Below are 27,126 nucleotides of genomic sequence, written 5' to 3'. Positions count from 1 at the left end.
CACTGTTTTTCATTAATTACCGTATTTTCCGCACTATAAGGCGCACCGGATTATTAGCCGCACCTTCAATGAATGGCATATTTCATAACTTTGTCCACCAATAAGCCGCCCCGGACTATAAGCCGCGCCTACGCTGCGCTAAAGGGAATGTCAAAAAAACAGTCAGATAGGTCAGTCAAACTTTAATAATATATTAAAAACCAGCGTTCTAACAACTCTGTCCCAAAATGTACGCAAATGTGCAATCACAAACATAGTAAAATTCAAAATAGTGTAGAGCAATAGCAACATAATGTTGCTCGAACGTTAATGTCACAACACACAAAATAAACATAGCGCTCACTTTCTGAAGTTATTCTTCATTCGTAAATCCTTCGAATTCTTCGTCTTCGGTGTCCGAATTGAAAAGTTGGGCAAATGTGGGATCCAAAATGGCCGGTTCCGTCTCGTCGAAGTCATCGGAGTCAGTGTCGCTGTTGTTGTCCAGCAGTTCTGTGAATCCTGCCTTCCGGAAAGCTCGGACCACAGTTGTGACCGAAATATCTGCCCAGGCATTTACGATCCACTGGCAGATGTTGGCGTATGTCGTCCGGCGCTGTCTGCCTGTCTTAGTGAAGGTGTGTTCGCCTTCGGTCATCCATTGTTCCCACGCCGTTCGCAGTCGTGATTTGAATGCCCTGTTGACACCAATATCCAGCGGTTGGAGTTCTTTGGTTAATCCACCCGGAATGACGGCGAGTGTTGTATTTGTGTGCTTCACTTGTTTTTTGACACCATCTGTGATGTGGGCGCGCATGGAGTCGTATATCAACATGGACGGAGCTGCGTGAAAAAAGCCACCCGGCCTCTTCGCGTAAACTTCCCTTAACCACTCGCTCATCTTTTCTTCATCCATCCATCCCTTCGAGTTAGCTTTTATGATGACGCCGGCTGGAAAGGTCTCTTTTGGCAAGGTCTTCCTTTTGAATATCACCATGGGAGGAAGTTTCTGGCCATTAGCATGGCAAGCTAGAACCACAGTGAAGGACGACTTCTCATTCCCTGTGGTGCGAATATTCACCGTACGTGCTCCCGTTGTATCCACAGTGCGGTTCACAGGAATATCAAAAGTCAGTGGAACCTCGTCCATGTTGATAATGTGCTCTGGCCGGATCTTTTTTTCAGCTATCTTGTTTTTACAATATGCACGGAAAGTAGCCAGCTTTTCTTGAAAGTCTTTAGGCAGTTGCTGTGAAATAGTAGTCCGTGTGTGGATGGAGAGATTGCGTCTTTTCATGAACCGGAAACACCAAGAAGCACCACCTTTAAAATCATCCAGGTGAAGTTCGCTTGCTAGCGCTGTTGCCTTCATTCGAATAGTGATGGTGCTGACACTTCTGCTTGCTGCTCTCTGCTCAACAACCCACTGTTCGAGTTTGTCCTCCAACAGTTGCCATCTTGCTTTGTTCCCTCGGAAACTCTGTTTTGTCTTCTTTACCTGGCGCAGGTCATCTTCTTGCTTCCTCCACCTACGCACCATTGATTCATTTATGTTATATTCTCTTGCTGCTGCTCTATTTCCGTGTTCTTCGGCATGACTTATTGCCTTAAGTTTAAATTCTGCGTTATACGCGTGTCGCTTAGTAGGAGCCATTTTGTGGTCTGGTCTTTACAGATGTAAACACACAAAGGAAATGAAACGAAAATCCGCGCGCTTCTTCTTCTTCCGGGGCGGGTGGTTGCTTACAGTAGAAGAAGAAGCGCTTCCTGTTCTATGGGGGCGGGTGCTTACCTTGGCGGTTGCTTGCGTAGAAGAAGAAGCGCTTCCTGTTCGCATTACTTTTTGGTGTAAGTAACTGAGTTAGTAACTGAGTTACTTTTGAAATAAAGTAACTAGTAACTGTAACTAGTTACTGGTTTTCAGTAACTAACCCAACACTGTATATGACAGACGTGATTAGCGCATTTCAAAGCTTCAAATCTTCAGCGCCTTGGACTTGGTTGAACTGGCCGTTTGTGTGTGTGAGACAATGCACACAATGTTCTTTGTTGAAAATGACTGGCCTGTGGTCTTGGTGCTGTAGGAGTCCATTTCTGTCATGATCATGTTGGTGTGTGACGTTTTTACAATAAATCCGGCTGAACAAAAGTGCGTGTGTGCAAAGGATGGGGTGACGTTCATTTGTGCAATTGTATGATTTGACTCTTTGCGGTAGCAGTAAAAAAATGTGGCTCTTGGTCTCTGACTGGTTGGCCACCCCTGATCTCGTGGTACCCCAAATAATCACTTGATTGAAGTACAGTGTTTTAGTTTCATATATTCAGTATTACTGTTCAAACTGTGGTCAAAATTATTCAATATACTTGTTGAAAAAAACTCTACCTTGTTTTAATGAATACTTAGGCACACTATGCTACTGCATTTTAATGTTGGTCATCATAGTGGTACTTGGAGAGACACGTTTTTTTCTAAGGCGGTACCTCCTGAAAAAAGTGTGATCACCACTGAGATGTATAATAGAATAGTTCCCCATGCAGAACATCAAATCATTCAATCAACAAGCATAGTTGGGAAGTCAATACTTACCGTATTTTCCGCACCATAAGGCGCCCTGGGTTATAAGCCGCGCCTTCAATGAACGGCATATTTCAAAACTTTGTCCACCTATAAGCCGCCCCGTGTTGTAAGCCGCATCTAACTGCGCTAAAGGAATGTCAAAAAAACAGTCAGATAGGTCAGTCAAACTTTAATAATATATTAAAAACCAGCGTGATGTGGGCGCGCATGGAGTCGTATATCAACATGGACGGAGCTGCGTGAAAAAAGCCACCCGGCCTCTTCGCGTAAACTTCCCTTAACCACTCGCTCATCTTTTCTTCATCCATCCATCCCTTCGAGTTAGCTTTTATGATGACGCCGGCTGGAAAGGTCTCTTTTGGCAAGGTCTTCCTTTTGAATATCACCATGGGTGGAAGTTTCTGGCCATTAGCATGGCAAGCTAGAACCACAGTGAAGGATGACTTCTCATTCCCTGTGGTGCGAATATTCACCGTACGTGCTCCCGTTGTATCCACAGTGCGGTTCACAGGAATATCAAAAGTCAGTGGAACCTCGTCCATGTTGATAATGTTCTCTGGCCGGATCTTTTTTTCAGCTATCTTGTTTTTACAATATGCACGGAAAGTAGCCAGCTTTTCTTGAAAGTCGTTAGGCAGTTGCTGTGAAATAGTGGTCCGTGTGCGGATGGAGAGATTGCGTCTTTTCATGAACCGGAAACCTGTCGCTTAGTAGGAGCCATTTTGTGGTCTTTACAGATGTAAACACACAAAGGAAATGAAACGTACGGTAATATCCGCGCGCTTCTTCTTCTTCTTCTACGCGGGCGGGTGGTTGCTTACAGTAGAAGAAGAAGCGCTTCCTGTTCTATGGGGGCGGGTGCTTACCTTGGCGGTTGCTTGCGTAGAAGAAGAAGCACTTCCTCTTCTACGGGGAAAAAAGATGGCGGCTGTTTACCGTAGTTGCGAGACTGAAACTTTATGGAAATTAATATTAATATTAACCCATATATAAGGCGCACCGGATTATAAGGCGCACTGTCAGCTTTTGAGAAAATTTGTGGTTTTTAGGTGCGCCTTATAGTGCGGAAAATACGGTATATATATATATATATATATATATATTACTAATTGTTAAAAGCGGCCCTCTGAGGGCAACCATAACTGTGATGTGGCCCTCACTGAAAATGAGTTTGACACCCTTGTTGTAGATCTTATAAAAAGTCTTCCCAGAAGTGTAATTCACTATTACTATATCATTTTTGTCATAGCCTTTTCTTATGAGCTCTATAAAAAAAAAAAACAATCAACAGCCAGTTTGCATCAAACAAATATACACACATTTATTTTAAAAGTAAAAAAATTTCACACTATAAAGGCCACTTTTCAGAATCAATTGACAACCTCTGTCAGGTTTACACAGAGGGAAACACAAATTGCCCCTCTCTGCTGGTCTAACATACTGTCTGAGTTTTGTGGCAAAACATAACAGTTGTTCTACTCCACCATGGAAGCGGGTTGGCAAGAACTGAATAATTGATGTGAATGGCAGGAGAGTGACAATTCCTGATCAGTACTATCCCGCCTTGGACTTTTCTCTGCCATGCAGGCACAGTTTGATGTTTACAGGCACTGTTTTGCCTTGGACTGGGAGACTCTGTGGACATTCTTTGCACATGGCACCAGGAGTGCATCCCTGTGATGGGACTGTCCCCCAAGCAGGGTGGCTCGTGCTGCAGATCCGCCCAGGTGTCCGGAGAGGTTGAGCGATGCGTTCACATTCTGACCCTCACCCCCTGAGGTAGAACAGTTGTACCAAAAGACTTCTTCTCAAAGTATGAAAATGAGTAACAGTCACAGAAATCAAGTTGACAGTGGAGCCGTGAAAAGGACTAAAACCTAAAGCACAACAAATAAGTAGGCCGTGTCTGGAGATGGGACACGCTTCCTTCCAGCACAAACTACTTCCACCTCGTTGGCAAGATTTTTGCAAAACGCTCAAACAGAACCGTCGGATCTACAGAGGGAACGCTGCCTCGGTGAGGATGAAATTGCTCTCCTTCCCACCTTCATAAATGCTACCCAAGAGTGCAAATGACAAAACAAAAGGAGAAAATATAGCAGACACTTGTCATGTCAGTGAGGGAACACATTTTCCACTAAACAGTAAACCTGTCAAGTCCCTTTTTTAAAGGCTCAGGCCTCCCCTGAACGCTGGAATGGGCAAAGCGAGCGAACTGGCCCCCCTGGTAGAGTAGTCAAGGCTCAGCTGCATGTGAAGCAGCCCCCCCCCATGTGGACTAGGACCAGCTGCTGTCCATCAAACCCGACGTCCCCTTGCGGCTGATGATGCTATCTGTCGACTTCAGGAGGCGCTCTAGACAAGGCGCCTTGATTTTTTCCGGCGGGGGCCCTCTCGGCACAGAGTTTGTGTTACGGGGGACGTCCGTGCTGGAAGATACGGCGCTGTCCTGCGTTATGTCTCTAGGGTGCGCTACATGCCGAGGGCCCGCCTGAGCCTGCTCCGCGCTGGGGGAGCAGATGGGGAACGTGTGGAGCCATTTAAGGTTGCTTGCGGAATAAGCTGCAGGAGGTGTGAGGTCGGTGACTCGCAGCTGTTTGGCGCCCAGCGGAGTATCGCTGATGGTAACTGCTGCGCTCGCTGTCACTTGTGAAAGCTGTTGAAGACATTTTGATTATTTTCATGATCAGGTGCTCAGTGATATATGTTTCTATACAAATGTAAAAGCAACAGACGTACACACCATCTCATTTTCTTTATTTCCATGACTATTTACATTGTAGATTGTCACATCACAACTATGAATGAACACATGTGGAGTTATGTACTTAACAAAAAAAGGTGAAATAACTAAGACATGTTTTATATTCCCGGGGGTGGATGAGATCCGCCCGGAGTTCCTTAAGGCTCTGGATGCTGTAGGGCTGTCTTGGTTGACAAGACTCTGCAGCATCGCGTGGACATCGGGGGCAGTACCTCTGGATTGGCAGACCGGGGTGGTGGTTCCACTCTTTAAAAAGGGGAACCGGAGGGTGTGTTCTAACTATCGTGGGATCACACTCCTCAGCCTTCCCGGTAAGGTCTATTCAGGTGTACTGGAAAGGAGGCTACGCCGGATAGTCGAACCTCGGATTCAGGAGGAACAGTGTGGTTTTCGTCCTGGTCGTGGAACTGTGGACCAGCTCTATACTCTCGGCAGGGTCCTTGAGGGTGCATGGGAGTTTGCCCAACCAGTCTACATGTGCTTTGTGGACTTGGAGAAGGCATTCGACCGTGTCCCTCGGGAAGTCCTGTGGGGAGTGCTCAGAGAGTATGGGGTTTCGGACTGTCTGATTGTGGCGGTCCGCTCCCTGTATGATCAGTGTCAGAGCTTGGTTCGCATTGCCGGCAGTAAGTCGGACACGTTTCCGGTGAGGGTTGGACTCCGCCAAGGCTGCCCTTTGTCACCCATTCTGTTCATAACTTTTATGGACAGAATTTCTAGGCGCAGTCAAGGCGTTGAGGGGATCCGGTTTGGTGGCTGCAGGATTAGGTCTCTGCTTTTTGCAGATGATGTGGTCCTGATGGCTTCATCTGGCCAGGATCTTCAGCTCTCACTGGATCGGTTCGCAGCCGAGTGTGAAGCGACTGGGATGGGAATCAGCACCTCCAAGTCCGAGTCCATGGTTCTCGCCCGGAAAAGGGTGGAGTGCCATCTCCGGGTTGGGGAGGAGATCTTGCCCCAAGTGGAGGAGTTCAAGTACCTCGGAGTCTTGTTCACGAGTGAGGGAAGAGTGGATCGTGAGATCGACAGGCGGATCGGTGCGGCGTCTTCAGTAATGCGGACGCTGTATCGATTCGTTGTGGTGAAGAAGGAGCTGAGCCGGAAGGCAAAGCTCTCAATTTACCGGTCGATCTACGTTCCCATCCTCACCTATGGTCATGAGCTTTGGGTTATGACCGAAAGGACAAGATCACGGGTACAAGCGGCCGAAATGAGTTCCCTCCGCCGGGTGGCGGGGCTCTCCCTTAGAGATAGGGTGAGAAGCTCTGTCATCCGGGGGGAGCTCAAAGTAAAGCCGCTGCTCCTCCACATGGAGAGGAGCCAGATGAGGTGGTTCGGGCATCTGGTCAGGATGCCACCCGAGCGCCTCCCTAAGGAGGTGTTTAGGGCATGTCCGACCGGTAGGAGGCCACGAGGAAGACCCAAGACACGTTGGGAAGACTATGTCTCCCGGCTGGCCTGGGAACGCCTCGGGATCCCCCGGGAGGAGCTGGACGAAGTGGCTGGGGAGAGGGAAGTCTGGGCTTCCCTGCTTAGGCTGCTGCCCCCGCGACCCGACCTCGGATAAGCGGAAGAAGATGGATGGATGGATGGATGTTTTATATTCTTCAAAATAGCCACCCTTTGCCCTGATTACTTTTTTGCACACTCTTGGCATTTTCTCGATGAGCTTCAAGAGGTAGTCACCTGAAATGGTTTTCCCTTCACGGGTGTGCTTGAAGCTCATGGAGAGAATGCCAAGAGTGTGCAAAGCAGTAATCAGAGCAAAGGGTGGCTATTTTGAAGAAAATAGAATATAAAACGTGTTTTTAGTCATTTCACCTTTTTTTGTTAAGTACATAACTCCACATGTGTTCATTCATAGTTTTGATGTGACAATAGTCATGAAAATAAAGAAAACACATTGAATGAGAAGGTGTGTCCAAACTTTTGGCCTGTACTGTACGTACAGTATGTATAATTCCATGTCTTGTGGCCATAGCAGCACACAGTATAAGATGCATAGTCATTACTTTTCCAATGTAATACTGCAATGTTTTGAATTTTCAACGCAGAGAGTCCCTGTCTTGGTCTAGATTTTTCACATTTTTCAGACAATTTGTGTCCAGCCTTGAGGCAAAACATTGTTTTGAGCCATAGCTTAAGAAGCGAGGTGCAAATACAGTAAGTTGATCGTTCCTATACTTGTTAGTGTAGAACTGTCCTGGATCAACTGATACATTTCTTTCATTGGATCTAATTGTCCAGATGGATCAAATGAAGAGTTAAATGGACAACTCATGAAAGTGCATGTATTTGTTGTATTACAAACGTGTAATGACTACATGATGGCTACAAAGCAAGAGGCAGTACAAACAAAAACCCTTATCACCATTTATAACATCATTTATCCCTGAATTAAACATTCGTTAGATTCACAATAAGTTCTATTTCAGTCTACTTGCAAATAAAGTTGAATTGATTATTACAGTAAAGTCATTTCTGTGTCATCTAACTGCTGATATAAATATTCAACTCAATGTTGGCTTTTGTGAGCTCTGCAGTTATTTGCCCAGGTCGGGTCAGGGTTCATGGTGTGGATCATGAGTTGATGGCAGGCTTATTAATAAGCTATAACACAAAAACAATCATCAGGAATATTCTAACATGATTTACACAAGAAAGAAGTGCATTGGTATGCACATTTCATACAATTGGATTCATTTTTTTTAAACATGAGTTTTATCAGCTTAGCAGTTACTAAACACCAGAGGTGGGTAGTAACGCGCTACATTTACTCCGTTACATCTACTTGAGTAACTTTTGGGATAAATTGTACTTCTAAGAGTAGTTTTAATGCAACATACTTTTACTTTTACTTGAGTATATTTATAGAGAAGAAACGCTACTTTTACTCCGCTACTTTTATCTATATTCAGCTCGCTACTCGTTACTAATTTTTATCGATCTGTTAATGCACACTTTGTTTGTTTTGGTCTGTCAGACAGACCTTCATAGTGCCTGCGTTTCAACAAATACAGTCACTGGTGACGTTCACTCCGTTCCACCAATCAGATGCAGTCACTGGTGACGTTGGACCAATCAAACAGAGCCAGGTGGTCACATGACCTGACTTAAACAAGTTGAAAAACTTATTGGGGTGTTACCATTTAGTGGTCAATTGTACGGAATATGTACTGTACTGTGCAATCTACTAATACAAGTTCCAATCAATCAATCAAAAGTGTGAAGGAAAAAAGACAATTTTTTATTTCAAAAGCGTCAAAAGCCTAAAGACTGACTGCACAGTTCCTGTCTTCACAATAAAAGTGCCGCTCCATCGCGCCTGCGCTTTCAAAATAAGAGTCTCCGAAAGCCTGCGCAAACAAGCTAGCAAGCTACGGAGTTTGCCGCCAATGTATTTCTTGTAAAGTGTATAAAAACGAATATGGAAGCTGGACATATAAGATGCCAAAAACCAACCACTTTCATGTGGTATTAGACAGAAAGGAGGAACTTTTTTTCTCCTCCATTTGAAAACGTGGACGTTTGTCATCACTACTGTCTGATTACAATCAATGCAAGTCATCAGAATCAGGTAATACACCAACTTATATTCTTGTCTTCATGAAAGAAAGGAATCTATATGTGTTAAACATGCATGTATATTCATTAAAACACTATTAACATGTAAACAAAAACGGCAAAAAAATAAATATAAATTATATACTGTATATATCAATGTATGTATATATATATATATATATATATATATATATGTATATGTGTGTGTATATATATGTATACATGTGTGTGTGTGTGTGTATATATATATATATGTATATATATATATATATATATATATGTGTGTGTATGTTACTCATCAGTTACTCAGTACTTGAGTAGTTTTTTTACAACATACTTTTTACTTTTACTCAAGTAAATATTTGGGTGACTACTCCTTACTTTTACTTGAGTAATAAATCTCTAAAGTAACAGTACTCTTACTTGAGTACAATTTCTGGCTACTCTACCCACCTCTGCTAAACACTGATGAAACACCGTGTAAAACCACAAGGGTGTGTTACACCTCCTCAATTGAACGCCAAAGAATGTGGTTTAATGTTCTGACTTTTCAAATCCCCGAGAGACACTCCTTCAAAATTACCTTTCCTCCTCTGTGATTGTTCACATGGAACATGAGACTGTTGTAACATCAACATTGTACCACAGTAGAAGTAGCTCCCTTACCAATGATTGGGTAATAATAGAATTGGAATCTCCGTTTCCCTGTGTTGTCAACATACAGGTAAAAGCCAGTAAATTAGAATATTTTGAAAAACCGTCTACCAGCAAGTTTTAGAGCACTTCATGCTTCCTGCTGCTGACCTGCTCTATGGAGATGGAGATTTCAAGTTCCAACAGGACTTGGCGCCTGCACACAGCGCAAAATCTACCCGTGCCTGGTTTACGGACCATGGTATTTCTGTTCTAAATTGGCCCGCCAACTCCCCTGACCTTAGCCCCATAGAAAATCTGTGGGGTATTGTGAAAAGGAAGATGCAGAATGCCAGACCCAAAAACGCAGAAGAGTTGAAGGCCACTATCAGAGCAACCTGGGCTCTCATAACACCTGAGCAGTGCCAGAAACTCATCGACTCCATGCCACGCCGCATTAACGCAGTAATTGAGGCAAAAGGAGCTCCAACCAAGTATTGAGTATTGTACATGCTCATATTTTTCATTTTCATACTTTTCAGTTGGCCAACATTTCTAAAAATCCCTTTTTTGTATTAGCCTTAAGTAATATTCTAATTTTGTGACACACGGAATTTTGGATTTTCATTTGTTGCCACTTCAAATCATCAAAATTAAATGAAATAAACATTTGAATGCATCAGTCTGTGTGCAATGAATAAATATAATGTACAAGTTACACCTTTTGAATGCAATTACTGAAATAAATCAAGTTTTTCAAAATATTCTAATTTACTGGCTTTTACCTGTATGTTCCTGACAGCAAGCCTTCTCTATCTAAAGTGTTTTCAAAGCGACTTTACCTTTAGTTTCTTTGTAGGAACGACTTCCTCTGTGTGGGCGACGGTCGGTTGGCGTTGGGTTTTGACGTTAGGGAACCAACTCTTCAGCATTTCCTCCATTTTAAGAATGATACTTATGTATTTCTCCCTGTGAAAAGACAAAGAAACAATTTATGAGCCACGGCGTATGCATCTGCGCTATCTACCTAAAATGTTGGCAGCCTCGACCTTGAAATCTTATCTCTCTTTCAAGCTCACGCAGGAAATATGCACTCTCAGAGAGCCAAGCGAACAATTACGCTCTCTCACAAAAAAAAAAGGCTGCGCTCCATGTGTGGGGAGGAAAATTCTCCTCAGTACATTTCTCACATGTTTGGCGCGACACGTGGCCTCGTGTATAGCCGTTCCACTGGCCTCTAAATTTAAAACACCAAAGCCACGACGCCTTCCAGCAGCGTCACTGTGAAAATAAACTAGCCGTGGTGACGCAGTCTTCATTGGGGCGGGCAGAGTGGAGCCGCCCTTTCATCAGAGCCAGATGGTGGGCAGGGATTATCTAGTGTCAGATGATCACGACCTTCTTGCCTTACTCCTTTCAGTGCATGTTAAATTCATGTGAAAGATTATCGGTAACTGGTGGCTGCTAAAAAAAAGTGACTTTGATCCTATTGTGTGGCTGTTGGAGTTGCCAGCTGGCAGCACTGAGCCACACAGGGGGGGGGAGGCGGGTGGTTGGGGATTTAGATCCACCTTCCAGCCTCGACCCAGACTGTCTGCAGGGAGGCTGCCACACCCACTCTTTGTCTCCCTGATGACGGCAGCAGCTGGCGATTGAAGGCACCAATTAGTATGTACCCGTTTTTGCTGATGTCAGTGTACCAGCACTACGCCAGCACTGCAAGCACGTGGCGTGCGGTGGCTAATCAGGCCGCTATTTCATCCTTCCACCTTCAACGTAATCACGTCTTTTGATACTGCGTTTTCTCTCGACTTTATTTTAATATGATAGTCTACAGCCCTTTTGGACGGGGAATGTTCTTCGCTTTATATTTATTGTTTGAGCAATGAATATTACTTATTTGTTCTTTGGCGTTCAAAACTAATTTACTTACCAGACACTTAATTAGAGAGAGCTGTGTGAAACATTCTGTCTTCAGGATCATTCAGGTTGACTTAACAATATGATTAAGGTTAAGATGAATACACCTTTCACACTACTGCACAAGATACAAGATTTTATTTCGCATTGAGTGTATTACTATTAAGGCTGAAACGACGCGTCGACGTAGTCGACGTCATCGGTTACGTACCGTATTTTCCGCACTATAAGGCGCACCTAAAAACCACAAATTTTCTCAAAAGCTGACAGTGCGCCTTATAACCCGGTGCGCTTTATATATGGATTAATATTAAGATTCATTTTCATAAAGTTTAGGTCTCGCAACTACGGTAAACAGCCGCCATCTTTTTTCCCCGTAGAAGAAGCGCGCGGTGCATGCTGGGATATGTGACGTTTCATTTCCATTTGTGTGTTTATGTAAAGACCCCAAAATGGCTCCTATTAAGTGTGTTGTCTGTCTAATTATAAATAATGCAGACGAGGCGTGTTAACTGAGTTCTCAACGTTTACTCACAGCGTGCTCATAACCACATTCTAACTGCCAGCATACAACGCTTCTCAGGGCTACCGCGCATGCTCGTAACTATCGTTGCATGCTGGGTAGTGTAGTTGTTATATTTGCTAGCTCATAACATCACATTGAGAGACACGCTTACGCGCTTAATTCAATACTCGCCGTCATTCCGGGTGGATTGACAAAAGACCTCCAGCCGCTAGATATTGGTGTCAACAGGGCATTCGAAGCTAGACTGCTAACTGCGTGGGAACAGTGGATGACAGAAGGCGAACACACCTTCACTAAGACGAGGAGGCAGCGCCAGACGACGCCAACATCTGCCAGTGGATCGTAAATTTGCCCAACTTTTCACTTCGGACACCGAAGACGAAGGATTTACGAATGAAGAATAACTTCAGAAAGTGAGCGCTATGTTTATTTTGTGTGTTGTGACATTAACGTTCGAGCAACATTATGTTGCTATTGCTCTGCACTATTTTGAATTTTACTATGTTTGTGATTGCACATTTGCGTACATTTTGGGAGTGAACAGAGTTGTTAGAACGCTGGTTTTTAATATATTATTAAAGTTTGCCTGACCTATCTGACTGTTTTTTTGACATTCCCTTTAGCGCAGCGTAGGCGCGGCTTATAGTCCGGGGCGGCTTATTGGTGGACAAAGATATGAAATATGCCATTCATTGAAGGTGCGGCTAATAATCCGGTGCGCCTTATAGTGCGGAAAATACGGTAAATACGTCGACGCCGTTTTTGTGCGTCGGCGCGTCGCATATTTACGTCACACTACTTTACTGTCATGGCGGAGCGCAAAGCAGACGATGCGAGCGAGGGGAAAAAAGCACGCCAAAAGTCGTCAAAAGTGTGGGAGTATTTCAATAAACGGCCTAATAATGTTGTTGTATGCACACTGTGTCGAGCGGAAATGGCCTATCATAGCAGCACAACGGCTATGAACGAACATTTGAAAAGAAAACCCCCGACAGCGTTCTTGCCATCACCATCAACAAGTCAATCGTCCGCGTGCGTATACGTTGTCATTATTACACAAAAACATGAATGTGTCATTTGTATCTGCGTTGTAAATTCATAAACTAAAGCACCGTTTCGCTCTGAGAGGCGCGTTTGGCGTGCCTGTTCAGTGTTTACAAAGACGCGCTCCTCTTTAACGCTGTGGAGAGGCGGCGGCGGCGAGCGAGCGGCGAGGCGGGGCGCGCCGGGAGCGACGCCGCAAACGTGCCCAGGTGCGCGATCCGCGCAGTTGGAAGAGAAAAGACTTTGTGTAAAATTAAAAGATTGTAAACCTGGCAAAGCCGTCTGGCGTTCAGTCTGTCGGTCCTGAAAGAACCCCACGGCACAAGACGTGTCACAAACGCTAACGTTAATTAGTTGTGCAAATACCTTTTACAACATTAACAGTTGCATATACTATGTACAAACCAACAATTAACTTTCACTTTAATCATACTATCATTGTTGTGTTATTAAGCAAAATAAGCAATACTTTTACTTTTGTTGAAATGTTTACACTGTACACTTTTTTGTATTGGATGTTTAGCTTTATTTTTGCACATTTTAGCAAATAAGCAATACTTTTACTTTTGTTGAAATGTTTACACTTGTTACAGAATATTTCCGTTTTGCACTTTTTTGTATTGGATGTTTATCTTTATTTTTGCACATTTTAAAGCAAAAATAAGCAATACTTTTACTTTTGAAATGCTTATACTATTCCAGAATATTAAGATTTGCACTGGATGTTTACTTTTATATTTGCACATTAAAAAGCAAATGAGCTACTTTTAATTTTGTTAAATGTTAAAAGTTTTAAATGTTTACATTGTTACAGAATATTTTGTCATGTTGTTGTCAATGTTGACTGACTAGTGGCCATACTTTTTTTTTTGTAAATAAAAGCCATGCCTTTTGAAAAAAATGGCCTACATTTATTTTTTCCTCTTCATTTTAAATTAAAAAAAAAATCGGTAAAAGGAAAAATAATCTATAGATTAATCGAAAAAATAATCTATAGATTAACCGATTAATCGAAAAAATAATCTATAGATTAATCGATAGAAAAATAATCGTTAGCTGCAGCCCTAATTACTATGTTGTCTAGTGAGACGCATCCATATATCACTTGGATTAATTTAGGTGCTTTTTGTTCGACCAATTAAATTTTTTGCCTTTTCTGTCACTCATATTTCCGCCTCAAATACAGTATTTCTGTATTATTGTGATTTGTAGTGCAGATTTGCACATCACATCATCATACTTACTGGCAGGTGATTTTAATAGTCTCTTTGTAAAGGCACAATTGTTCTTGCAACTCTTGTATTGGATCCTAATAGATCAGACCTGGGCAAAAATTAAGGCCCAGGGCCTTTTCAATCTGGCCCGCCGGACATTCCCAAATATTTTTTTTAGATCTTTAAGATTGAAAGTGTAGCTGCCATTATGATGTGCAGTGATGTTTTCAAATTACCGCAAGTCTTCAACTATACAACGTATTTCAATGGTTAGAGTCTGCGCTTTTGCGTTATATACTAGTTACTATGGTAATCTAATTAGTTACTATGGTAATCTAATTAGTTACTATGGTGATCAAAGTCACAGCAGCTCAGACGAGGCACCAAGCAGTGTGGGAGGGGTGTGTTTCCACAGAGCGAGCCTGAAAATGCGGGTGTCAGGGACAGAGGAGGAAGGAGGAACAACAAAGTTCTAAAGCTTAGTGATATATCACATATATCAGATTGTAGGTGGGGTTTTTTTGCCCTTGTCGTTCATATTTCGCGGTTTGTTGCATTTTGCTTGATTGTAAAATATGTGGATGGAGAGGGGGTGTGACATTCAAATGTTGTCAATATTCAGTGTTTTATCGTTCATAGTTCATATTGTAAATCCCACATTCTTTATTTTCATGTACATTCTGGGTGTCTCAGTCAGTAAAAAAATGTCAAATTCAATTACGTTTTTAGCATTCAATCAGACATTATTGTGAGGTTTTGTATTAATGTTCCTAAAAATAGATATACCGGCCCCCAGACACATGTTTTTCTCTAAATTTGGCCCCCGAGTCAAAATAATTGCCCAGGCCTGTAATAGATGAAGCAGATTTACTTCATCTCATACTACCAACTCTGATGCTTCAAAACAATAAAATATTACACATGTTAAATAGCATCTAAATGCACGGAGACATTCTCCTTTTTCAAAAAGAGGTGATCTCACATGCCATTATAACGTCTAATCAAGCAGAGAGAAGAGTGCCGCTCCCGCATGGAGCCTTATTCATTTTTAACGAGATGCACGACTGTAGCGAGACCCGGCAATCTCTGCAGTAAATTTATCCTGAAAGTGTGTGTGTGTGTGTGTGTGTGTATTGGTGGGGGAGTTGCCACATGCTGTGAGCCATGTGTTGCGGCATTGCCAGCTTGTTGTCATCATTGTGTCGCTAGCTTACTTGAGTTTTGAAAACAGCAACTTATTTGTTCTTTATCTTACCAATCTTGGACGGTAAACATTCGATTAGAATGGCTTGGGAGGGTCCATGTAGGTCCATAATGTATGCTTGAGTGATTTTTGTTGTAAAAGAACTTTAGAGCCCTGACCTCAACCCTAAATATTTTTAGGCAGGGCCTTTCTTAGGTCCAACATCAAAGACCTCTGACCTTTGACCCTATCTGGCTGTTGGAGTTGAAAGATGTTCATGTCTTCAAGTGGTGTAAATAAAGCATATATACATCCTTGTTACCTATGTTAAAGTGTGTATGCAAAGTTGAGGACACATACCCTAAGCAGGGATTCTGCAGAACACCCAGGATCCTTTGGATTCTATCCATAGCAACACTTTCTTGGAAACTGCTAAGTCCTGGTGACAGAAAAAAGTTGTAAGATATGAGGACATGAATCAGGACAGCAGATTGGTTGTGTAAAATATCTGTGCGCTTTGCAAATATTTTCTGTTACGCCCCCCCAGGAAGAAGAAAATATTTCACGCCACCCCTACTCTCCACCGTGACTATAAATATTGTAATTTGTCTATAAAATTGTTTGATCTATATATGACATTGTAAGCCTATTAACATTAAAGGAAACAACACAGCAGTCTTTCCTCGTCTCCCATCGTTGTTGAAGTGAAGCCAAGTACTACATAGTCTTCATCATATACAGGTAAAAGCCAGTAAATTAGAATATTTTGAAAAACTTGATTTATTTCAGTAATTGCATTCAAAAGGTGTAACTTGTACATTATATTTATTCATTGCACACAGACTGATGCATTCAAATGTTTATTTCATTTAATTTTGATGATTTGAAGTGGCAACAAATGAAAATCCAAAGTTCCGTGTGTCACAAAATTAGAATATTACTTAAGGCTAATACAAAAAAGGGATTTTTAGAAATGTTGGCCAACTGAAAAGTATGAAAATGAAAAATATGAGCATGTACAATACTCAATACTTGGTTGGAGCTCCTTTTGCCTCAATTACTGCGTTAATGCGGCGTGGCATGGAGTCGATGAGTTTCTGGCACTGCTCAGGGGTTATGAGAGCCCAGGTTGCTCTGATAGTGGCCTTCAACTCTTCTGCGTTTTTGGGTCTGGCATTCTGCATCTTCCTTTTCACAATACCCCACAGATTTTCTATGGGGCTAAGGTCAGGGGAGTTGGCGGGCCAATTTAGAACAGAAATACCATGGTCCGTAAACCAGGCACGGGTAGATTTTGCGCTGTGTGCAGGCGCCAAGTCCTGTTGGAACTTGAAATCTCCATCTCCATAGAGCAGGTCAGCAGCAGGAAGCATGAAGTGCTCTAAAACTTGCTGGTAGACGGCTGCGTTGACCCTGGATCTCAGGAAACAGAGTGGACCGACACCAGCAGATGACATGGCACCCCAAACCATCACCCAACCATGCAAATTTTGCATTTCCTTTGGAAATCGAGGTCCCAGAGTCTGGAGGAAGACAGGAGAGGCACAGGATCCACGTTGCCTGAAGTCTAGTGTAAAGTTTCCACCATCAGTGATGGTTTGGAGTGCCATGTCATCTGCTGGTGTCGGTCCACTCTGTTTCCTGAGATCCAGGGTCAACGCAGCCGTCTACCAGCAAGTTTTAGAGCACTTCAAGATTCCTGCTGCTGACCTGCTCTATGGAGATGGAGATTTCAAGTTCCAACAGGACTTGGCGCCTGCACACAGCGCAAAATCTACCCGTGCCTGGTTTACGGACCATGGTATTTCTGTTCTAAATTGGCCCGCCAACTCCCCTGACCTTAGCCCCATAGAAAATCTGTGGGGTATTGTGAAAAGGAAGATGCAGAATGCCAGACCCAAAAACGCAGAAGAGTTGAAGGCCACTATCAGAGCAACCTGGGCTCTCATAACACCTGAGCAGTGCCAGAAACTCATCGACTCCATGCCACGCCGCATTAACGCAGTAATAAAGGCAAAAGGAGCTCCAACCAAGTATTGAGTATTGTACATGCTCATATTTTTCATTTTCATACTTTTCAGTTGGCCAACATCAGGTCAGCAGCAGGAAGCATGAAGTGCTCTAAAACTTGCTGGTAGACGGCTGCGTTGACCCTGGATCTCAGGAAACAGAGTGGACCGACACCAGCAGATGACATGGCACCCCAAACCATCACCCAACCATGCAAATTTTGCATTTCCTTTGGAAATCGAGGTCCCAGAGTCTGGAGGAAGACAGGAGAGGCACAGGATCCACGTTGCCTGAAGTCTAGTGTAAAGTTTCCACCATCAGTGATGGTTTGGGGTGCCACCTTTTGAATGCAATTACTGAAATAAATCAAGTTTTTCAAAATATTCTAATTTACTGGCTTTTACCTGTACTAGTATGGCAAAAAAAAAAATCATGTTCCTCGAGGTCACATGCGCCCCCTGGCATCGCAGGGGGGCCCGACCCACTATTTGAGAAGGACTGGTATATACTAATATATATATATGGGGGTGGGGGCTGTTAATGTGATAGGGCAGTGGTTCTCAAACTTTACCAACAAGCACCACCTTTGCTCTCCAAGTACCACTTTAATGACCAACATTAAAAATAGCATAGAAGGCCTAAATATTAATTAAAGCAAGGCAGAGGATTTATTTAACAAGTATATTTAAAATGCTTGGCCACTGTAACATTACACACAGTTTGAACAGTAACACTGTGTTTGAATATTTGATTAAGTGATTATTTGGCGTACCACTAGTGGTACACGGACCACGGTTTGAGAATAGCTGTGATAGAGAATACACTTCCTTTCTGTCTGTGGCCAAGTAGTGCACACAAGGTTTGAGATCATAAAGTGAACAGTGAACATGGTGCTATCGTTCCCTGCAGAAGCCCTTTCAGTACCTATCAGACCAATCACAAAGAGCAGTTCTGGCCCTGCACAGACATGGTACACTATGTTCTCACTCCACTCTGCCAAGCATCTCCTTTATAGCGGTGAGCTGAAGTGTGACTTTGCCTATTCTCAAGTTCCTAAAAAAGATGTTTTTTTCCTGCTCTTGGTGGGGCCATTAAATCGGTGGTATGTACTGTAGATGTCCACAGTCCAAGTAGGCGTTCCATAATTACCACACCATTGCTCTGCACTAAGATGTCTCACACAGGCCAAAAAACACACAAGGTACATAAAGAGGACTTACGTTCTCGGTATCTCCCTGAACGAAGACCATTCAAGATTGAGGACAGTGGATGGATGTAGCATTGCAGCTCCATGCACTAAAAATGATAAGACATTGATTTATAGTTAATGTCTTGTCACAGTGGGTTACATCGGGAAAAGTACCCCAGTATATCTTTATTGCACCTTTTATCAACATTAGGATTAGGAGTTGGCATAATAACTAATTATTTGATGGTTAAGAATGTGGTCTGTTGTGTACCGTATTTTCCGCACTATAAGGCGCACCTAAAAACCACAAATTTTCTCAAAAGCTGACAGTGCGCCTTATAACCCGGTGCGCTTTATATATGGATAAATATTAAGATTCATTTTCATAAAGTTTAGGTCTCGCAACTACGGTAAACAGCCGCCATCTTTTTTCCCCGTAGAAGAAGCGCGCGGTGCATGCTGGGATATGTGACGTTTCATTTCCATTTGTGTGTTTATGTAAAGACCCCAAAATGGCTCCTATTAAGTGTGTTGTCTGTCTAATTATAAATAATGCAGAGGCGGCGTGTTAACTGAGTTCTCAACGTTTACTCACAGCGTGCTAACTGCCAGCATACAACGCTTCTCAGGGCTACCGCGCATGCTCGTAACTATCGTTGCATGCTGGGTAGTGTAGTTGTTATATTTGCTAGCTCATAACAGCACATTGAGAGACACGCTTACGCGCTTAATTCAATACTCGCCGTCATTCCGGGTGGATTGACAAAAGACCTCCAGCCGCTAGATATTGGTGTCAACAGGGCATTCGAAGCTAGACTGCTAACTGCGTGGGAACAATGGATGACAGAAGGCGAACACACCTTCACTAAGACGAGGAGGCAGCGCCAGACGACGCCAACATCTGCCAGTGGATCGTAAATTTGCCCAACTTTTCACTTCGGACACCGAAGACGAAGGATTTACGAATGAAGAATAACTTCAGAAAGTGAGCGCTATGTTTATTTTGTGTGTTGTGACATTAACGTTCGAGCAACATTATGTTGCTATTGCTCTGCACTATTTTGAATTTTACTATGTTTGTGATTGCACATTTGCGTACATTTTGGGAGTGAACAGAGTTGTTAGAACGCTGGTTTTTAATATATTATTAAAGTTTGACTGACCTATCTGACTGTTTTTTTGACATTCCCTTTAGCGCAGCGTAGGCGCGGCTTATAGTCCGGGGCGGCTTATTGGTGGACAAAGTTATGAAATATGCCATTCATTGAAGGTGCGGCTAATAATCCGGTGCGCCTTATAGTGCGGAAAATACGGTAGAATTGATTGATCGATCATGTCAAATGTAATGCGCTACTTCACTGTTGATTCAACTAACTTGCTGTTTAAAGAATAACAACATGATGACTTATGGCACCTCCAGGCAGCAATATTCTGCTCAATACACGGGTATCGGAATAGGAGTTCAGAACACTCACCCATCCCGTTGAAATATTATAAAAAATAAATGATTGCTAATGTTGAAGGGTTACGGTAACCTAAACACACACCGGTCTATTGATTAACACATAGGGAGTCATGACTTCTGCGGGACAACAGGAATGGAGATGTTAATGTCAGTGTCCTCTATAGTTTTTAATGTTACATGTTATTTGTGTCATGATGGTATGAAGTAACAATATTATCATCATCACAATCATTGTTCTAAACATTATTGTATTTATTCTACTGGTGTGACAAATGTGTGGAATTAAATAATAATCTCTAAATGGATTTATTTTAATAGCTGTTTAGTGTAAACTGTTGCGAGACATGACTCAGGCCTCTCTTGTCTCCACCCTTCCTGGATAGGATTTATAGCAGAAAAGCCGGCTAATTGTGCTGACAGCGGAAGGTGGATCTTCACAGCGCATCATGTAATTCATGAGGTACTTGTAAAAATGTCAGGGAAGTAGACAGTGGTCAGAGGGCCTAGCAGAGTTTTGCTGACCTCCTCTGGGAATTCGACATGAGTCACGAGAAGCTCACCTTTCGGGTAAAAAGCCGTCCCTTCTCTGACTGACTGGAAATGATCCGTCCTTCCTCTTCCTCCGCGAAGCTGCGTCGTCTCTTCATCTTCTCGCTTTGTTGCGTTTTACACAGTTCAATGGCATCCCTGCCCCATGTCTCCATGCAGCTGGAAGGAGGACCCCTAGTGGACGTCTCACGGCTCCAGCAGCTGTCCGTTGAAGAAGCATCTGTCTGGCTGCGCTTCCCCTCAAACTCCTGTTCACTGTTGGTGTCCTCGGTGTCACTTGCCAGCCAGTCAATGGAGTTGTCCGAATCTGTAGCAGACATCCTTGGCTGCGGAATTTAACTACTACTGACCATCACCAACCTGAAACAGAGAATGGAGCTGTATAAATGGGTGGTAACGATTGTTACGACCGCAATCACCTGTTTGTTTTCCGGATGCTAACACCTAAGCCAGTAAACACACCACAAATCCCACAAATACTCTTTTCTATACTAGACTATTCTTGTCATGCCGATTGGCGATCCCCCACATCCTAACATCACATGGTCACAAACTGGAGTATTATGATCCATTGCTGCTTGCTTACGCCACACTCATTCATAAACATTGCTTGCTTTTTCAAAGGGGGGGCAGGGGTCTGCCTCCATGGCGACCAGTGGCTCAGACTGCTGAACTACACACCCGCACCACCACCACCACCACCACTCGCCCCATCAACACAAATGACCCTCAGACAGGGCCGGCCCGTGGCATAGGCCGTATAGGCAAATGCTAAGGGCGCCGTCCATGAGGGGGCGCCACGCCAGTGCCACAAATGTTGGAGAAAAGAAAAAAAGTTGGTACTATTATTTCTAAATACAAAAAATAATCCCACGTTAATTAAAATGCAAGGTAAAGCCTATTTAATAGAAATATTATTTGTTACAACATTACGCCTCCCCTCCTCCCCCCGCACGGTGCGCCCCCTCCCTTCCCGTATCATGACTCTTTTTGGACGTCACCACATCAAAAAATCAACACAAGATGTCAAAACGGCCAAAACTGTCAGGTGCCCAGGGAAGAAAAAAGAGAAAAGAAGAGGAGGAGTAACGAGAAAAGACAGAGGTAGCAGGTAGGTGAGCCGAACATGAAATTATTTGTCTGTTACAGAATGTGATAGTAACCCGGCTTTTTAGCATTAAGCTAATGTCACATGATTCGGCAATTGCTAATCAATAAATAGCTAGTTCTGTTTTAACGTCGGGTTAATATTGTGGAGGGGGCTAAATTGTTATGGAAAATAATAATGTAACGTTAGGTAATTACAGTACTCCCACCTTACATTCCTCAGGGACATTTGTATTAGATCTTTTAAGCAGGTGTTTTTTGTTTACATTGTTATTGCCTTCTGGTTAGCTAATGTTTGCCCTGCAGGTAATAGTCACTTTTCCACCCCTTTATATATTAGGTATAGTTGTAAGTAAAAAAAGGTCAAAGACAAAGCTATTCGGGTTCTTGTGAGTATATACACTTCACTGCCGATGTGGGGGGGCGCCACCTAAAATCTTGCCTAGGGCGCCAGATTGGTTAGGGCCGGGCCTGCCCTCAGATGTGGTGATGAGGGGAAAAAGTGAGATTTGACAAAAACAGACAGTGTCACCTCATTGTGTAGCTGTCATCTCCCAACATGTTTCCTCAGTGATTAACATTTTCACTACAGAAGATTATTTTGAGATGATGGGGGGGGGGGGGGGGGGAGTGGCTCGAATGGTTTCGCGCATGCCATTTCTCTGGCTTCCTGTGAAATTTGCTGGCAAAGAGAGTTAATTGCTCTCTGGTTCTTTGTCCCCTCAGATCTTATCGCGCAAGTGGCGCAAAGCAGATTCTACAAGCTCAACAGAACTGAAGTGAAATACCCGAAAAGTAGGCGAACAGACGAAAGCAGGTTCTACGATGTGACCAGGGCCGGCCCGTGGCATAGGCCGTATAGGCAAATGCTAAGGGCGCCGTCCATGAGGGGGCGCCACGCCAGTGCCACAAATGTTGGAGAAAAAAAAAGTTGGTACTATTATTTCTAAATACAAAACATAATCCCACGTTAATTAAAATGCAAAGTAAAGCCTATTTAATAGAAATATTATTTGTTACAACATTACGCCTCCCCTCCTCCCCCCGCACGGTGCGCCCCCTCCCTTCCCGTATCATGACTCTTTTTGGACGTCACCACATCAAAAAATCAACACAAGATGTCAAAACGGCCAAAACTGTCAGGTGCCCAGGGAAGAAAAAAGAGAAAAGAAGAGGAGGAGAAAAGACAGAGGTAGCAGGTAGGTGAGCCGAACATGAAATTATTTGTCTGTTACAGAATGTGATAGTAACCTGGCTTTTTAGCATTAAGCTAATGTTACATGATTCGGCAATTGCTAATCAATAAATAGCTAGTTCTGTTTTAACGTCGGGTTAATATTGTGGAGGGGGCTAAATTGTTATGGAAAATAATAATGTAACGTTAGGTAATTACAGTACTCCCACCTTACATTTTTCAGGGACATTTGTATTAGATCTTTTAAGCAGGTGTTATTGCCTTCTGGTTAGCTAATGTTTGCCCTGCAGGTAATAGTCACTTTTCCACCCCTTTATATATTAGGTATAGTTGTAAGTAAAAAAAGGTCAAAGACAAAGCTATTCGGGTTCTTGTGAGTATATACACTTCACTGCCGATGTGGGGGGGCGCCACCTAAAATCTTGCCTAGGGCGCCAGATTGGTTAGGGCCGGGCCTGCCCTCAGATGTGGTGATGAGGGGAAAAAGTGAGATTTGACAAAAACAGACAGTGTCACCTCATTGTGTAGCTGTCATCTCCCAACATGTTTCCTCAGTGATTAACATTTTCACTACAGAAGATTATTTTGAGATGATGGGGGGGGGGGGGGAGTGGCTCGAATGGTTTCGCGCATGCCATTTCTCTGGCTTCCTGTGAAATTTGCTGGCAAAGAGAGTTAATTGCTCTCTGGTTCTTTGTCCCCTCAGATCTTATCGCGCAAGTGGCGCAAAGCAGATTCTACAAGCTCAACAGAACTGAAGTGAAATACCCGAAAAGTAGGCGAACAGACGAAAGCAGGTTCTACGATGTGACCAGGGCCGGCCCGTGGCATAGGCCGTATAGGCAAATGCTAAGGGCGCCGTCCATGAGGGGGCGCCACGCCAGTGCCACAAATGTTGGAGAAAAAAAAAGAAAAGAAAAAAAGTTGGTACTATTATTTCTAAATACAAAAAATAATCCCACGTTAATTAAAATGCAAGGTAAAGCCTATTTAAAAGAAATATTATTTGTTACAACATTGCGCCCCCTCCCTTCCCGTATCATGACTCTTTTTGGACGTCACCACATCAAAAAATCAACACAAGATGTCAAAACGGCCAAAACTGTCAGGTGCCCAGGGAAGAAAAAAGAGAAAAGAAGAGGAGGAGAAACGAGAAAAGACAGAGGTAGCAGGTAGGTAACGTTAGCCTACATGAAATTATTTGTCTGTTACAGAATGTGATAGTAACCCGGCTTTTTAGCATTAAGCTAATGTCACATGATTCGGCAATTGCTAATCAATAAATAGCTAGTTCTGTTTTAACGTCGGGTTAATATTGTGGAGGGGGCTAAATTGTTATGGAAAATAATAATGTAACGTTAGGTAATTACAGTACTCCCACCTTACATTCCTCAGGGACATTTGTATTAGATCTTTTAAGCAGGTGTTATTGCCTTCTGGTTAGCTAATGTTTGCCCTGCAGGTAATAGTCACTTTTCCACCCCTTTATATATTAGGTATAGTTGTAAGTAAAAAAAGGTCAAAGACAAAGCTATTCGGGTTCTTGTGAGTATATACACTTCACTGCCGATGTGGGGGGGGCGCCACCTAAAATCTTGCCTAGGGCGCCAGATTGGTTAGGGCCGGGCCTGCCCTCAGATGTGGTGATGAGGGGAAAAAGTGAGATTTGACAAAAACAGACAGTGTCACCTCATTGTGTAGCTGTCATCTCCCAACATGTTTCCTCAGTGATTAACATTTTCACTACAGAAGATTATTTTGAGATGATGTGGGGGGGGGAGTGGCTCGAATGGTTTCGCGCATGCCATTTCTCTGGCTTCCTGTGAAATTTGCTGGCAAAGAGAGTTAATTGCTCTCTGGTTCTTTGTCCCCTCAGATCTTATCGCGCAAGTGGCGCAAAGCAGATTCTACAAGCTCAACAGAACTGAAGTGAAATACCCGAAAAGTAGGCGAACAGACGAAAGCAGGTTCTACGATGTGACCAGGGCCGGCCCGTGGCATAGGCCGTATAGGCAAATGCTAAGGGCGCCGTCCATGAGGGGGCGCCACGCCAGTGCCACAAATGTTGGAGAAAAAAAAAGAAAAGAAAAAAAGTTGGTACTATTATTTCTAAATACAAAAAATAATCCCACGTTAATTAAAATGCAAAGTAAAGCCTATTTAAAAGAAATATTATTTGTTACAACATTGTGCCCCCTCCCTTCCCGTATCATGACTCTTTTTGGACGTCACCACATCAAAAAATCAACACAAGATGTCAAAACGGCCAAAACTGTCAGGTGCCCAGGGAAGAAAAAAGAGAAAAGAAGAGGAGGAGAAACGAGAAAAGACAGAGGTAGCAGGTAGGTGAGCCGAACATGAAATTATTTGTCTGTTACAGAATGTGATAGTAACCCGGCTTTTTAGCATTAAGCTAATGTCACATGATTCGGCAATTGCTAATCAATAAATAGCTAGTTCTGTTTTAACGTCGGGTTAAATATTGTGGAGGGGGCTAAATTGTTATGGAAAATAATAATGTAACGTTAGGTAATTACAGTACTCCCACCTTACATTCCTCAGGGACATTTGTATTAGATCTTTTAAGCAGGTGTTATTGCCTTCTGGTTAGCTAATGTTTGCCCTGCAGGTAATAGTCACTTTTCCACCCCTTTATATATTAGGTATAGTTGTAAGTAAAAAAAGGTCAAAGACAAAGCTATTCGGGTTCTTGTGAGTATATACACTTCACTGCCGATGTGGGGGGGGCGCCACCTAAAATCTTGCCTAGGGCGCCAGATTGGTTAGGATGTGACCTTAGAAAATGTTTGGGCAATGGCCAGGTTGCCTCGCAACACGGTGAACAGCTGCAATAGACAAGCCAGGTTGATATGGACAAAATACACTATTCCAGTTTGGACGGAATGGAAAAAAATAGAAAACATGAACATCCACGTGAGACCAAATAAGACACTTGTGTCCTTTACGGCCTGCGTTGATTCATCACGTTTAATCCAGTAATACTTCATGTAACCTGCATATATTTAGGAAGAATCATGTTCTGAAAATGTCCTTTGAGACTTGAAAATGATCATTTCATTCTTGCGGGGTTTATTTGATGAAACAAAACATGTATAATATGTACCAAACTCCTACACGTACATGTGTATATGTGAGGCTCTCCAACTGAACCTACTTTTTGATGAAACCTATTATAATAATAATAATGAAAAGGGGCAATTTCATATTGAAATCTTGTAAAAAAAAAAAAAAGAAGAAGCCAATGGTTTATGCTGAGACACAATGGACTTCCTCATCACTACTAGAAGTACATCACGCTCAAATAAAATGATAATAATATCACCTTATTACAAAAAGTGGCGTTATATCACTCATTTGTCAAACAATGAAGCGAATTCCTCAGGATGATTAGGAGTAATTTGATGAATCTAATCTTCCTAGACTGAGACAACGTAGCGGTTTAATGTGTGAAAAGGAGACTTACCTTCCCAGGCTGAAGCAGAACGGTCCTCTTTCCTTTGTTGAGCGGGCAATAGAGCGCGTCTTCGCGGCCGGAGCTGTGTCGAATGTGCGCTACGTGATCACAGCGAATGCGGAGGTCTTCCGAAGCCCAGCGAGCGGCCCGTGTTGCTTCTCCCCAGACAACGTGTCTGCCGGGGCGGGGCCACAGGCGGCAGGCTCGCCCATTGGCTGGGGAGAAAGAGCCGGCGGACCAATGGGCTTGTCCGCTCCTCGCGGGTGCCGCGCAATAGGCGGAACTGGTTTACACATGCAAATGATATGTAAAGGACGCAAACACGTGGACACGCGGATCGCTTTCGTTTCAGAGGAGCGAGAAGTCAACCAGTGTTTTTTATTTTGTGTGTGTGTGTGTGTGTGTGTGTGGGGGCATTCCAGAAGCGTTCTTGCTCGTTATGTCATCTGCACACCAGAATGATACATGCATGGTGGCGGACTCTGTGCTGCAGAATGATACATGCAAAGTCAGCATGTCCAGGATCAACTGTACTCCAAATACAAACCCCGTTTCCATATGAGTTGGGAAATTGTGTTAGATGTAAATATAAACGGAATACATCCATCCATCCATCCATCTTCTTCCGCTTATCCGAGGTCGGGTCGCGGGGGCAGCAGCCTAAGCAAGGAAGCCCAGACTTCCCTCTCCCCAGCCACTTCGTCCAGCTCCTCCCGGGGGATCCCGAGGCG

General features: G+C 43.2%; 1 protein-coding gene across 1 annotated transcript; it reads right to left on the bottom strand.

The window, feature by feature from the left end:
* Positions 1–3,852: 3,852 nt before the first annotated feature.
* Positions 3,853–26,555, bottom strand: ciartb (circadian associated repressor of transcription b). The gene is made up of 6 exons (XM_061969446.2): positions 26,405–26,555; positions 20,630–20,978; positions 18,636–18,711; positions 15,766–15,844; positions 10,361–10,487; positions 3,853–5,213 (listed from the first exon to the last, which is right to left on the bottom strand). Exons 2-6 carry the CDS (start codon positions 20,936–20,938, stop codon positions 4,836–4,838), a joined length of 969 nt encoding a protein of 322 aa, XP_061825430.2. The 5' UTR covers positions 20,939–20,978; positions 26,405–26,555; the 3' UTR covers positions 3,853–4,835.
* Between the last annotated feature and the right edge of the window lie 571 nt (positions 26,556–27,126).

This window comes from Nerophis lumbriciformis, linkage group LG10, assembly GCF_033978685.3.
Source record: "Nerophis lumbriciformis linkage group LG10, RoL_Nlum_v2.1, whole genome shotgun sequence".
NCBI lineage: Eukaryota > Metazoa > Chordata > Actinopteri > Syngnathiformes > Syngnathidae > Nerophis > Nerophis lumbriciformis.
This window is presented reverse-complemented; position numbering and strand designations above follow the sequence as displayed.

Coding starts and splice junctions, on each gene's coding strand:
- ciartb (XM_061969446.2), bottom strand. CDS start 20,938: ATGTCTGCTACAGATTCGGACAACTCCATTGACTGGCTGGCAAGTGAC. Junction 10,488..15,765: donor CTGCAGAATCCCTGCTTAGG/GTATGTGTCCTC, acceptor GTCTTTTCACAG/GGAGAAATACATAAGTATCA. Junction 5,214..10,360: donor TTCCTACAAAGAAACTAAAG/GTAAAGTCGCTT, acceptor TGTCTTCAACAG/CTTTCACAAGTGACAGCGAG.